Raw genomic sequence first — 15,008 nt, 5'->3', positions numbered from 1 at the left:
CCTCTATATGTTTCTGTGTGGTGTTGTCTCCCTTAATACTTCTCTTTTACTTTAAGGATAATTGATATGTTTCTGTGTGGTGTTGTCTCCCTTACTTCTTCCCTTTTACTTTAAGGATAGTTTATATACCTCAGTGAATGATATCCCCTTCTGTTCAATGTAATCAATACCTGACAGTTCTAGGAATTAAGAAGTTAAAGGATTTTCTGCTTGTTGTTAGCAAATTCTGCCTCGCATGAACAACAGAAATTATCTTTGATACAGTAGCAAATAGAACAATAGAGATTTACATAATAGGCATTTGTACATGTAGTTTTTATTCCTCTTATCCGGCGTCGGTCACTGAGGATGAGCGAGATGTACGTGAAATATTCAGATTAAATATCGTAAAAATACGTCATACAAGAATGGGACGTTTTGGTCGTCATGTCAGGAGTTCAACCAGTGCCAAATTATTTGTCTTCAGAGGAAACAAGTCCAGAAACATTAGAAGTAACATATCAATAAGGATGAGAGTTGTGGATAGTCAACATGTGTTAATGCCGAAATTCATTGTGACAACAAAATACTGTACATATTGGTTGTTTTTGTTTATTTCAGGTATCTATAGTATGTACGTATTAGATGATGTCTAGGAGTTTGCGAGCCATTATTGTTATAGAATGGTTCTTATTCTCTCTGTTAGAATCGCCTGACTCAGTGAGATTAGGAAAGCTTGTATAATCGACTGAGAAGGTAGAAAATCCATGATTTATGTAATATAACAATGAGGATTTATATGAGTAGGTGTTTTAAGCTGATGTGATAAGGATAATCCGACCGTATCCACTTCATACACTAGTGTTTGTTTACGTACAGTAAATATATACGGTGTCGTTGGTCCGCGTGTCCATTTCGAGATATCTCTTATTGTTTTACATTTACTTTGATAATAGTGTTTAAAAAGTATTTATAATCCGGTTGGTTTCGTACCGGAATCGACGTGTTGGTTATACATACAGAGGTCACGTGGGCACCCACGTTGTCAGTAAGGCAAAACACTGGTATTGGTATAAAATCAGATAGAATGGTTATCTGTGTTAACGTCCGACGGGTCGCTTATACTCCGTCACCTGTTTAGCTGCTTTGAATCAAACAGAAAGTGTTTTTTCTCATTGCTCCGTTTTTTCTGCAATCACATTGAAAAGTTTGGAACCAATGGTAGGTTCTTATCATTGCGGTATAAGTTGTATATTTGTTACGGAGGTCACGAGAACAAATCCTTTTGTAGATGATATCCACATTTGTCGCCTCCTCACGTGCTAATGACACATTGATGTCTAAGGAGAAAGGCTTAGAACATCTTTCTATCGCACAACTATTTAGTCCATCAAGGAACGTTTCGCGATGTTGTACCATGCCCATTTTGTTTCTTTCATACACGAGGATCTAACTTGCCATTTTGAGACGCCATTACTGTTATTGTTCTGGGTTTTTTTTTCAAATGAACGGGTATTGGGCTGCAGATGCTCTATCATTTTATCGATCTTGACAAATGTTTGATTTTCTTACTCAAATTATAAATATTGTAATCGCTTATAATATTTGGTCAACTCAAGAACGTTTCTGCAGTTTTAGAATAGTTTATACATACTTAATTACTACTTCTCACTGTACGTATCTAATTTCATATGTCATTACCGTCTCACAGACCCCCAAACACCTGGAATAAAACCAGTCAGTACCTAGATGAAATACAGACAAATAGACTGGCTGTATTTGTTTCCGGATATGGTATCCGCGCTGTCCCTGATGTTATAGTGATGGCAGCCGAGTGTCCTAAACAGATATCAGGTTTGTCTACAGTACCCGATATTGACACTATCGTATTCTCTCTTGAACACGACAGCAAGCAGTGTCGGTCATATTTCCGGAATCACGTTATCCGTGTTTGGTTCTGACATTTAGTGGTTTGTCTAGCTGTCATGGTGACAGTATTGACGGGGAAATTCTATCGATGTTTTAACGTTGGTTTTATGTAATCTTCATCGCTAAATATACAGGTACATGTGTATTTGATGGAGTCAGATAAGTACACGATCGAATGATAAGGTATTCAGAACGGAGACGTGTTTCAGCCGATGATGAGCCGAAGAAAACATTGCGTGCGTACTGGCATGGTCATTTCGGGGTTTCACATGTTTTCCTTGATTGCCAGTCTCGATAAAAATCCTTAATTTTGTGTCTCTCGTTTCAGGTTGGTTTATAAACAAACAATACACGTCGATATGAACAATGTAGACTTCGATTGAAAAGTAAAACAATGTCAACAAACACACTTAGATACCCCGCTGTATTCAAACATTTGCATGACTGAGTTGCAATTCACAAGGCGATCGTCAATGTGTTTATGTGGTCAACATTCTATCGGTGATATTTTACCGGCCTTTGTCACCTTACAAAGTACCAGGAAATAATTATTAATATGCCAAGTTTCCTTATACATGGTTTGAGTGTGGAGACCTCTGGTGTCATTGTGCTATCCTGATAATAAATCATTGTACGTTTTCATGGTGTGGGCAATTGCCCGATGGTAATACAGAGTATGTGAAAGATATAAAGTACAATAAATATATACAATAATGAATGACGTGCCATCACTTACGACAAATAGATATAGAATCAATGATTTTGAATTATATACATTATCTCCTTATGTATATCTGCCCTACATACAGGGACTTGGCACGATCGTCTGTATGATTCTTCATAATAGATATACAGGACCATGGAATCTGTAGTTAGAAAAGGTTCTGTTTATCCCAAAAGGCGTGAGGGATATAACCGTCATAAACGTTTTACGTCCGATCGAAGAATCGAACTCAAGTCGACAAGGCCATAAAACAAAATTAATTTTAACCCAGTCGGTGCTAAATATAATACACATCTGGGCCGTAGAGATTGGTAATTTATATCAAGTCCTAGTGTTCGTTTGATATACAGGATATGGCTGTTCTATAGAGGAGCCACGTGATGTTTTAATAACACTCACCATATACACTGACAGGGAAGAAGTTTTAATTTTCTTTATTTACTTATAGCTATTTTTGTTCGATGTTCAAACCAATTAAGAAAACGATCTTTGTGTTTACTCGGCGAAACCCATATCAAAGACAAGTCAAGCATGATGATAGGCACCTAAAACCCAGATATATTACCTATATAGTCACGAACAATTGTAGTTTAATATGTGGGATTTAAATAGATTTTAGAAGCCACTTACAAAAAGACAGCTTGCCTGAATAACTGTCGGTCATTACAACAAGCATTGCTTCTGTTTGATATTTCGAGAGCTGAAATCCAGACTTAAGTGTTGGCTAAACAACCCCCATATACTCTACACGGAAAGAACACCTTGTTTCACTGGGGTGACGTCAAGATTGGTTTCCGCTATCACCACCACGATGGCAACTACTACTGTAAGTTGTTCAAATTCTGACATCACATGTACTCCAATGGAACAACTGCTAAGGCATTAGATAATTTAAATATTTAAGAAAAAATCACATTAAAGGAAACGAAAAACTTATACTTAAGGAGAATTGACTAACCTTTCCAAAATTACAGAAAATTGATGTTTGTCTGATTTTAGATAGGTGTAAAACATTTAAATGTAATTAAAAGTTGTTAGTGAGAATGTTAATCTGTAGGGGATGACCTTGTCTACTCGGAAATCACACAATTAACGCGTCATTGACACCATCATAGTAAAGGAATCAATACCGAATGACTTGTATAGAGTATTAAAGTGTAGAAATTCCTTAGTCAATTAGAAATCACAAGTTTACAAATGTTTGAGTTCAGAATGGCACGTTAATACAGAACAAAGAACATACTGTCATCATAATATCAGATTCATCAAATATAAACACATACACTTGTCATAAACGGTTTTGACATTCGATTCAATGTACCCCAAGGAATGACAGCTCACGGCGGTCTCCTCCAATCAGCCATGCTATAGACTCGCATCGTGTCACTGTTTGGTAGCAACCAAGTCGTTTGTTAAAACATGTTAAACGATGACTGCTGCACTGTCGTACACATGTCATGTAATGTCGTTTGATGGGCAGATTGAGCTTCGAATCTAACTAATTAGTGTTTCCAATATGAAACTCTAAGACTGTTCAGGAATAGCGGAACAGTGAAGGAAAGGCGTTAACAAAATATCACTAGAGTAAAATGTGTGTTTTGTAACAAAATCGGCGTGAACGGAGACCTATTTGTAAAAAACCAACCCGGTGTACAACAATGAGCGGAGAACAGAGAAAATTGAGGTACGTGAATTAAATACACGGCATTTTAATGAAAAGGAACAGCACGAACTGACAGAATAATTTCAATTAACGATGCTATTTCTTTCTTGGTGTGAATAATGATGATGACCGACTCTCTCAAACCAGGAAGAGCGTAGCAAGATATGTGAATAATCCCATCAAATTCCATCATTGTCAAAGGATGATGTTTTACATGGTCAAAAGTCGTAAATTTTACGTTTATTCTGAGATTGTCAATTGTTTCTGTTAGAATTTAGACCTATTTGTTCTTATAAAATGTAACGACAATGTCCTTGAGGGGACGATCAACACAGCCGTTTACATTGTTTGTATGGCTATCCTAAATGTACACATCCCATGTTATCTCTCCCTCATTGAAACAAATACACCCTTCATTTCCACTCGTGTGACATTGGGGTAGATATGTGTACCTTATCTCCTCCTCCAGGTAAATTAATCTCGAACAGGCTTACAGGTGCGACAATATGTCTGATAGTTATATAGGGCCTTACTTATACAGATAACCAAGACTGTCCTGTCAACTGTTTGTTTGCCTTAGACATTTCAAAATGTCTCTCATGCCATTTTTAGATATCATTTTTGATTTGAAGTTGTAAACGTTCCGTCGTTCTCATATCCTGTCTAGTGAGTACTTTTTCGTTCTCCTACCTTCTCTAGTGAGTACTTAGTCATTCTCCTACCTTGTATAGTGAGTACTTCGTCGTTCTCCTACCTTGTCTAGTGAGTACTTAGTCATTCTCCTACCTTGTCTAGTGAGTACTTCGGCGTTCTCCTACCTTGTCTAGTGGGTACTTCGGCGTTCTCCTACCTTGTCTAGTGAGTACTTCGTCGTTTTCCTACCTTGTCTAGTGAGTACTTCGGCGTTCTCCTACCTTGTCTAGTGGGTACTTCGGCGTTCTCCTACCTTGTCTAGTGAGTACTTCGTCGTTTTCCTACCTTGTCTAGTGAGTACTTCGTCGTTCTCCTAGCTTGTCTACTGAGTACTTCGTCGTTCTCCTACCTTCTCTAGTGAGTACTTCGTCGTTCTCCTACCTTGTATAGTGAGTACTTCGTCGTTCTCCTACCTCGTCTAGTGAGTACTTCGTCGTTCTCCTACCTTGTCTAGTGAGTACTTCGTCGTTTTCCTACCTTGTCTAGTGAGTACTTCGTCGTTCTCCTACCTCGTCTAGTGAGTACTTAGTCATTCTCCTACCTTGTCTAATGAGTACTTCGGCGTTCTCCTACCTTGTCTAATGAGTACTTCGTCGTTCTCCTACCTTGTCTAGTGAGTACTTCGTCGTTCTCCTACCTCGTCTAGTGAGTACTTAGTCATTCTCCTACCTCGTCTAGTGAGTACTTAGTCATTCTCCTACCTTGTCTAATGAGTACTTCGGCGTTCTCCTACCTTGTCCAATGAGTACTTCGTCGTTCTCCTACCTTGTCTAGTGAGTACTTCCTCGTTCTTCTATCTTGTTGCTGGATACGCAATATCACAAGTTAAATATTTTGTCTGACATCAGCTGGACAAGGCTTGTTTGACCAATGAAAAAACTGACCGTTCTATCTTGTAATACGTGAAATGAAATATGAATATAAATATATAATATATTATTTGATTTTGTCTTGTGTTTTTGTAACATTTATTGTGTATTTTGAAGATGTTTCTCTCTTTGAATTTCGTGTTGGTTTCTTTGCTCTGTTGTTACAGCTTTTGTTTATTCTTTTGTTCTCATCTGAAACTTTTTTCCCCGATTCAGATTATCTCTCTTGATTAATGTTGGTTTTTTTACATTTATATCGAAGGTAATGCCGGTTGTTATAATGTCCTTTTGTATTTTATATCGCCTTGACTATAATTACTTTGTTGCATTGTTTACATTTGTACAAGTGATGGCTTTAAACTGATAGTTTTATTGCCTGTTGTTTATTTTCCTTGATCCCAACGATTTGATTTACGAATTTTTGAAACCGTCTTATTTCTTTGTAAGTCAACGAGTGCAGAATGGCAGAGTCTTGACGACAGTACACTATTCGGCAATAGGACGAACTTAACTCAGCTTATATATTACCAAAATGTATTTTCGTCCAAATAACACTTTTATGCTGCAGTCTGTAGTACTTCATCCATTCCGACAACCTCTGTTAATCTGTATTTCGTTAGCTGTTTGTCTTCTTATTTCGTTCAGCGATCCGTTATAGTGTACTGGTAATGATGTATGAATATTGTTAAACTACGTTTAAAATTGCCATGCTTAGTAATGTCTGTGAAGGAAAGGATTGTTTGTTAGGTCTTCCAAACAACCAGGTGTATATATTTGTATTTACCTTACACACCTAAACACATTCACCTGACGACCAGGTATGACTTATGTAGGTAATATTGTCGCCCCTTTAAGTCTGTAGAACACACTGACATACGTGTCGGAATACAACACCGTAACAAAGCTTGGATGTGTCTGAAATGTTCACGACTTTTCTATGTATCGTTTGCTAAAACACACATAAGATATTATATTCCGACATATCAGTTATTAGTTGTTGATAATGAAAACACTTATTATTCTGAAATCAAAACGAATTCCTATTTTGTGTTGAAGGGTGTGAAGATTGATTAACAGGGGTAGTAGAAACCCGTGGTAACATTGTTATACAAGAACCTAGCCGAGTATTTACTAATCGTTAAAACATCGACGCTGTCATGTCCGTACACAGATTTGTAAAGATGAGTGAGTTTTAAAACGATGCGATGTGCACGCGATATTTATCGACCGCTTGAATACCATTAACCTCGTCCCTGTACTTCATCGATACCGCTTCATCCGTATACAAATTATTTTGTATTCTGTTCTTGTCTGTTACAGTGTAGGTGGGGAGAGGGTACCGTAAGAGGCTGTCACATATCGCATCGCACACGTTTTAGAATCATTTACGCATGCGTGAAAGAAATATCCCCAAACATTTGAGCTTCCGGTTCTGCGTATTCGTTTAACTTGAGATGTCGCTATCCGAGTCACCTTAAGACAAATGTATGTTTCCCTAAACTACACGTCCCATTTATCCCCTCCATGGCAACCAAACTGTCCTGTCAAGTGTGTCCACAAGATCAAAGAAAGGAAGTTGACTTTCACTTTGTACGTTCTGTATAATTGTTGAGTACTTCCGGTTAATCTGGATGTGTTGCTACAGGCTCCGTCTAAGTTCCGGTTTCGATAATCGCTTTTATCCAACTGACGTGATTTCAGTCATTTGTGACTCCAGAATCTTAACTTTATCGTTACATTGAAAGTTACAGGACAATAAAACTGGAGTTCTTGTAGTTTTATGGCTGGTGTCGAGGATTCGATAAGCTGACGAGTGTGTTTGTTATTAATTATTCACGTAAACGAATGTAAACAATGACCCGTCCTTCCCAAGGACATGACGTTGATACCTGAAGGCAAAAAGGAGGAAGCTAGGACTGTATACCATCATTATTATCGCCATGGTAACATAAACACTACAGCAACCCTTGTTGGCTTAAAAATGTAAATCAACATTTTCCTTCTTATTAGATCGTTATGGATGTTTTAAGCAGCAGCTATTTATTGATCTTTGGTTTTGAATCCTTGTTATAACATATAGATTAATGCTGTGGATACTTCCCGCAGACTGTCAGTCCTCGCCATGGAATCGGACATCACTACAAGGCTCTCAGAGTAGTGGTCATTGATTTTTAATGTCGATAGAAGTGATACCTGTGCTGTTCTTTATCAATATCTCCTCCGCTGATGTGCAAGGTGGAAAATAAAACACCAAACATCCTACTTAACCAGATCGTCACTAACGGACTGGCTCCTCGGACAGTCGCGTAGCAACTAATAGTTCTTAGACATTTGTCAGCAGCATAAACAATAATTACAACGGACAACTTTTTTTAAGTATTTCTTCATTGTGACATTTCACAGCTGGATCATGTAACTGTTATGTTGTTTTAATTCACGTAAACATAGTTACCTTAGCAACGGACATGTGAGAGTGTTTGGTTTTTATTGACCACGCCGCTAAAGTACTACATGGTTATGGCCTGTGATGATTTTGTAGAGATCACACACGTTCCAAGTGGTCTGTATAGAGAACGCTACCTTATCTAGGACCTTACTTACCTCTGTCCTATACTGAAGATTTTATAAATATATAAAACCATTATATGTTTATTAAGAAGCTAGACACTAACGTGATGTGGTTGGTATCATGAGATAAAAAAAATATCAACTTTATTGATGTTTATCGTTTGTATGTATCATATCTGCAGAGATTGTTTAAATGACACATCACAATTATATATAAATATTTTTGAAAACCCGATAACTAGTCATATGACCTTTTAAAGAACATTGCATGTGATCCTGCTTTACAGTACTAGAGTACCAATCATACCAGACCCAGCTGCACACGTTACTGTCCTTGAGAACGAGTCATGTGACTTTACTTTACTGTACTGGAGGAGATGTCATGTGACCCTGTCTTAAAAAAGTGTCCCAAAACCACTTGACAGAGTGTGAGCATGTAGCTCCCGGTGTCGTGTCTGCTGGGTGTGAACTTACAAAACAGAACTTCTACAAAGAGTTTACACTGTACTTGAAATATAAATCACCAGTTTGTTCGCAAGGTAAACATAGCTTATAAATCATACATAGATATAAATGGAATGATATGCAAGGACATGCTGGGACTATTTACATATTAAATGGAAAAAACGATGATACGTCCCTGTATGTACTAATAAACACATTATCATGTTCCGGCATATCAAGTCAAGAATGAGAAACAGCCAGAGAAATGACTTTTTTTTCTTAAATAAAAAGCGACATATCCTTTAGTAATAATCTGTTTACTATCCCCGTACCTCTTAAATCATGCGCATGTCTGTTTCAAATAATGATATTGACATTAATTATGTATGACATGGGTGCTGATTTCATCTTTCAAGAAATATGACAATTCAATAGAGATTTCCATATCGTTGGTACACCATTTAAAACTCATTGTTGAAAATGTTTATTTGCATAAAGTATTCACATCTCGATCGGTGTTAAAATTTATTCCTTATTGAAATACAGAAGTGTAAGTAATATGCTGCGCCCTAACGTTTTTTCCAGGCGGTTGTCGATATTATACAAGTCACGTCCAATTCCAATTTGATCGATTAACATGTAAAGAATTTATTTCAATTGTGAAATCGACAAAAGTGTCATTCATGTGATATCTAATCTTGGGTCCGGAGAGGCGGTTACCTCTGTTCGGAACTGTTTGTCGTCCTTTTGACTCCGAGAGCTGGACCCTAGAAACACAGGACTGCCCCAGATAAACGTGTATATGATATATATTATTAATCGATTTATCTACCATCGCGACCTGTATTGATTCAGTGCTTATATGCTTGAAGTTATGCCAATACCAATCTTCCACCGTTCTGTCTTCTCTTCTCATACTGAATATATGTATCGCTTTATTTACATTAAACATGAGACCAGGCTAACGCCGGACAATGGAAATGTTTCATGCTACAGAAATATTGTAATAATACTTTGTATTCTCTCGACACAGTAACAATTTTAGTTTCCTGAACTGGCCATTTACACAAGTCCACATGAATATATTTTGTGTGTTTGTTTGGTAAATGTACTAACGGTCCAATCCACTATGAAAATAATAGGATATATGGTGATCCAGAATACTTCTATAATTATCGACCTAATGGAAAACGAAAACAAGCCGTGATACCTCCATGGAACCAAAAATCGTTTAAAATATCAACCATGCGTATCGGTCCCTTTTAAATGTGTTTTTTCTTTAATTGAGTTGATATGACTTTCATCCCCCCCTCCCTCCTCCCCACCCCCTCTCTTACATTACCACACACAGGCTAATGAGCCCAACACTTACACGTAATGAGAATCTATATCAACAGCTTGATTTTCTATTCCACTAACTGTATACAACATTAACCATTAAACAGAAAGGACGTGTGATCGTCCTAGTGTGAAGTCAGGAGAGAGTAGTGTATTGTATCACGAAGAACACTTTGATTTAAAAATTCTAGAAATGCATGATCACCTTAAAAGACTTCTAGTACATTGTAGTAGATTTTCCATTACGCATGCACGAATGAATGCACATGCATACATACACTTTCGCGTGATTCGGTTAGTTTGTCTGAGATATGCCATGGCGTAATGGACCTTTTGAAACTGCAGTGTATCATGCACAAAACGAACTCTATTTGTAATAACTATGAATTTAGACCTGTTCGTGTAGTTTATCTCTAACATATCATAAAATATCTCCGATCATTTTTGCACATTTTCTCGTTTTTATTCTTTGTTGAAATCTCACGGAGTCTTGGGTATTCTACAAGCCAAGGAAGCTCTCCCTCAGCGCTCCCGGACAAATATCAAACGTATATATTATATTCTAATTAAACTCTTCCTAATAAGAATGTGCCTAATTGCCCGACACGACTTGTAGTTGTCTGTTGTTTTATCAGTCTATGTGATTTTATCACAGAACCTTGGTATGAGATTCCGGAGTCGATAACATATTATGTCGTGTTAGGGTGAAAATGTCGACTGGGCTAACAAACCATATACACAGGATTCGTCTCGTTGTTACAATATCGCACCAAACAATAAAAATGCGAATGAACTAAACACTGTTTGATAGCCATTGTGTAGATATCGACAATTTCTAAACCTATTAAATAGATATTGGGACATTTTAAGTACAGGAGTACGACCCCGATTGACAATCTATACCACGGTCGATGCACATGTGTGGATATTTATAATCTCATCAAGTTTAATTAAAATCTTTTCATGAATTTCAAAATAATTCCTTTGAGATTCTTGTTTGCTTTGATCAAATAGTTATACTGATTCACATTCCTTCTCTGTGCCCGTAACATAAGCTGTGTTTTATTTTCTGAAAAAAAATGGATATGTGAAATTGTAAAGTGTTTACCGAGGAAATACATCGTTTACATCAGAGACATGGCGTCGCCGTGGGAAATGGAACAAGTAGCGTACGTTATTGTTACTTTGTATATGGTATTGAGATACTCGAGTTTTAATTAGTATATCAATCATGTTTTGATATAGCTGTGTATTTAAGAACTAATTAGTAGTTACGTAAAACAGATACATATTTGAAAAAGAAACCGCTTCACATTGATTGAAATCAGACTGAATCACACGCTATGTAGAATGAAATCTTAAATCACAAACTGAGTTAGAGTGAAATCTTTAAACACAAACTTAGTAGAATGAAATCTTTAAACACAAACTTAGTAAATTGAAATATTTCAACACATGTTTAAAAGATATCTTATTCACAAACTAAGTATTGTGTTTTGAGAGGTCATGATACGAGAATTTCACTGTATTGTGTTGTGCGAGGTCATATTACGGAAATTTCAATGTATGGTGTTGTGGAAGGTCATGTTAGGAGAACTTCAGTGTATTCCGTTGTAAGAGCTCATGTTAAGATAATTTATGTGCTTTTTGTTGAAGTTGCTCACGTTTGACTTGTGTTGTAGGTTTTCCCTGCCTAACCTACCCGAACATCCCGGGATGAAGGAACACACCTATGGATGGTACCCGGCTGTACGGGATGTATACACGGAAAGGAGGCTGGGCATGCCCACCACATACGGTATGTAACTACGTGTTACATCATACATGTATCACCATATATTACCTAAAGATATACAGAGAAGACAGCTGGTATATTAATAAACTCATTAGATAAATAAAGATAGTTTAATTCATTTTTTTTAACGGATGAGAGAAAGTTAGTAAAGTTTATCAAGGCTCGGGCAGGTCTCTTCATTACATTTACGACTAATGAACTATTCGTGTTTTGGGAATATTTGCCTTGCAGGCGATAAGATATATATACCTCCATTAAACATAACTTCTGTTGCAGATCTGGAGGCGATGTACAAGTTCCGGGACAGTAAATATTACACGGCGCCCAACCCGCCATCACCTCGCACACCCAAACCCTATCGACCGACGCCGACGCCGACTAAACACAGACCAACGTCCAGTACGTCGTCAAAATCCGGTCGAGAGTCCGGACTACAGGTGCGTGCAAAGAGTGCGCCCATTTATAATTTTAAAAGGGTACCTCGTTTAGAGTTACCCACACCTCTCCAATGCTGGGCTGGCAGTAGTGTATCAGAGACGGAGGTTGGGGAGACGCCCAGTTCTCAGACTTTACCAACCCCGACCCCTCCTCCTCCTAAACAAGAAACTCCAAAGGAGGACCAGAAACAGGCACGCCGAGACAGGATCAAGAGTGCTGTCATACGACGTGACCGGGCGCAGGCGCCTAAGCGCCCGGTCAAGTCAGCGGGGCCAACTCGTTCACCTGTGGAGGTTTATCAGGCCCCTGTGCCACCAAAGGAAGGCACTTCGCCTGCACCTCCCACATCACCTGCACCAGAAGTATATTATATACCGGAAGAACCTTACTGCCGCCCAACGACGGCGGAAAATTATGACAAAAATGTCAAAGAATACGGGTGGAGATTTGAAGTTCATGGCGATCCGTACAAGTTAAAGTAAGACTAGTTAGCAATGTATACGCCCGCTAGCTTTATCCCACCCTCTACTGTTAACACATTTTATACCACTGCCTGTTGGTCTTGCATGATTCTATATATGATACACATTGTATACAGTATATAACTATATACTATTTTGTACTGTCTCAGTCTTTATGGTTTAACAGCTTCTGCTTTGATCGATTTTCCTAACTTTCTTTATGTCCTCTGTTTCTTTTAAATTCACAACCCATAATCTGTATAAATATATCAAACCACTAATGTCTGTGTTAGTCTGTGTCCTGTGTGTAAGCTAACATGTGTGATTTTGTATATAAGCTAATGTGTGTGATTTTGTATATAAGCTAATGTGTGTGATTTTGTATATAAGCTAATGTGTGTGATTTTGTATATAAGCTAATGGGTCTCGTGTTTATGAATGAGTTAGTTTAGAATGTGTTGCTTTTGGCTTTTTCTTGGTTGACGTTTCATTAACAAATATTAATTAAAACGTGAACATTCTGTGATAATTTGCTGTCGTTTGTAATTTCAATGGTATCGGTTCAGAACCACCAAAGAGCTTTTGTAAATGTTTTTTGGTATCGACTGTCAATCTTCTATAAACCTTGGTGGTTCTTTGCTATTGACGTCAATGTAATTTTTTAATTTGTAACGATGGGATACTGGTTCATCATATGTCGTGAGTTCTTAATTTATACATGTGTTTCTATGGTAACCACGGTATCGCAGGTGTGTTACGTAACGTAAAATGTAGACGTTTGAAAAAAACGCAACTTAAACTAGTTTGACTTTATATCAAACTGATATACTCGGAGATGGTTATAACTGGTTATGGTATGGGTATTTTGTGTTAAATGTTTCGACGTCCTGTGTTGTGCTCGATGGATTAGTCGTGACGTCACAATTGTACTGAGCACAGGTTGACGTACCACGAGACCGTGGCTCTGTTATAGCTATATGTATCATCACTATCTCACGTGTTGTTGTCCACTTGTAGGAAAAAGACCCTCTCCAAGCGGCTGCCCTACTACGTGACGGTTCCAGAGCCGGAGATAGAGAAGGACGGTCCGAAGGTCAAGATGGAAAATATGGAAACCTTCTTCTACAACACTATCCCCAGACGTCCCGCCACATTCACTATACATAAGGAGTGGATCTCTGAAACGATACACGCACAGCGTATGGAACTTCAGAAACGTGAAGGCATCAAACATAGATGGAAGAACTTTAGTTTTGTGTATTAGGAATCTTAGTTGCTCATCGTTTATTATCAATTAATTACTTTAAAACAATTTAAAGACACATTTTTAAAGCAATTGTTTATTTTTCGTTGAATTTTTTTTTCAATTATTTTTATATAAATCTGTGATAAAATGTAATGTATCGCCCCCTATCGGATAAATTACATTGTTTTTGTTTTGAAGTTATATGTATCCACGAGGTGGCGCCACCCGGAAAGATATCTATGAGTTACGTCCTGGGCAGACACAATGGTATTGAATTATTTCTTATTGATAGTTCATTTCTCATTGTTTTCTTTCTAAATCGGATAACTTGTAGTATTTTCGACGTTTTTAGAATCTGTATACAACCCTTTAATTATATTTGCCTTTCTGTTTATCAAAACTCTCGAGGACTTTCTGATCCCAGGATCGGCAGGACACCATGGGGGTGGTGATGGGTACAATATACATGTGTATTATTCACAAGCGTTTACCTCACGGATGTGTTACAGCCAGTTTCGTCTGTATTTCGTGGCTGTTAAAACTTCTGTGATTTAGTAATTAAGGTGATGAACAGGGTTGGGTTGTGGGTCCCCGCACATATCCCCAGAACCAATAACATACATGGATACACATTTTCTACTTCTCATGATCAAGGTCTCGAGTTGGATCAGGGATATTTTTGTAGACTATATTTCGTATATATATATATATATATCTATATCTATATACATATTATCATATTTTAACAATAATTTATCTTTAATGTTCCGTCCAATGTGTCTAACTGCTTTGACACTTGATGTTTCATGAAATTATGTAATTACACATAATATTCCAATGTACTTTACAAATCATGATTTT

General features: G+C 37.5%; 1 protein-coding gene across 1 annotated transcript; it reads left to right on the top strand.

The window, feature by feature from the left end:
• Positions 1 to 4,290: 4,290 nt before the first annotated feature.
• Positions 4,291 to 14,214, top strand: LOC132550437 (uncharacterized). Its single transcript, XM_060214538.1, has 4 exons — positions 4,291 to 4,316; positions 11,890 to 12,005; positions 12,279 to 12,918; positions 13,919 to 14,214. Exons 1-4 carry the CDS (start codon positions 4,291 to 4,293, stop codon positions 14,163 to 14,165), a joined length of 1,029 nt encoding a protein of 342 aa, XP_060070521.1. The 3' UTR covers positions 14,166 to 14,214.
• The last annotated feature ends 794 nt before the right edge of the window (positions 14,215 to 15,008 follow it).

Source organism: Ylistrum balloti, unplaced genomic scaffold (assembly GCF_031769215.1).
Source record: "Ylistrum balloti isolate Yb309-2 unplaced genomic scaffold, AGI_CSIRO_Ybal_v1 Utg369562, whole genome shotgun sequence".
NCBI lineage: Eukaryota > Metazoa > Mollusca > Bivalvia > Pectinida > Pectinidae > Ylistrum > Ylistrum balloti.
Note: the sequence above shows the minus strand (reverse complement) of the source record. Positions and strands in the feature narration are given on the sequence as shown.

Bases quoted from the DNA above. Each gene is read 5' to 3' on its own strand.
- LOC132550437 (XM_060214538.1), top strand. From the start codon at position 4,291: ATGAGCGGAGAACAGAGAAAATTGAG. The intron at 12,006-12,278 runs GTATGTAACTAC...CTTCTGTTGCAG, and splicing joins GGGCATGCCCACCACATACG to ATCTGGAGGCGATGTACAAG. The intron at 12,919-13,918 runs GTAAGACTAGTT...GTCCACTTGTAG, and splicing joins GGCGATCCGTACAAGTTAAA to GAAAAAGACCCTCTCCAAGC.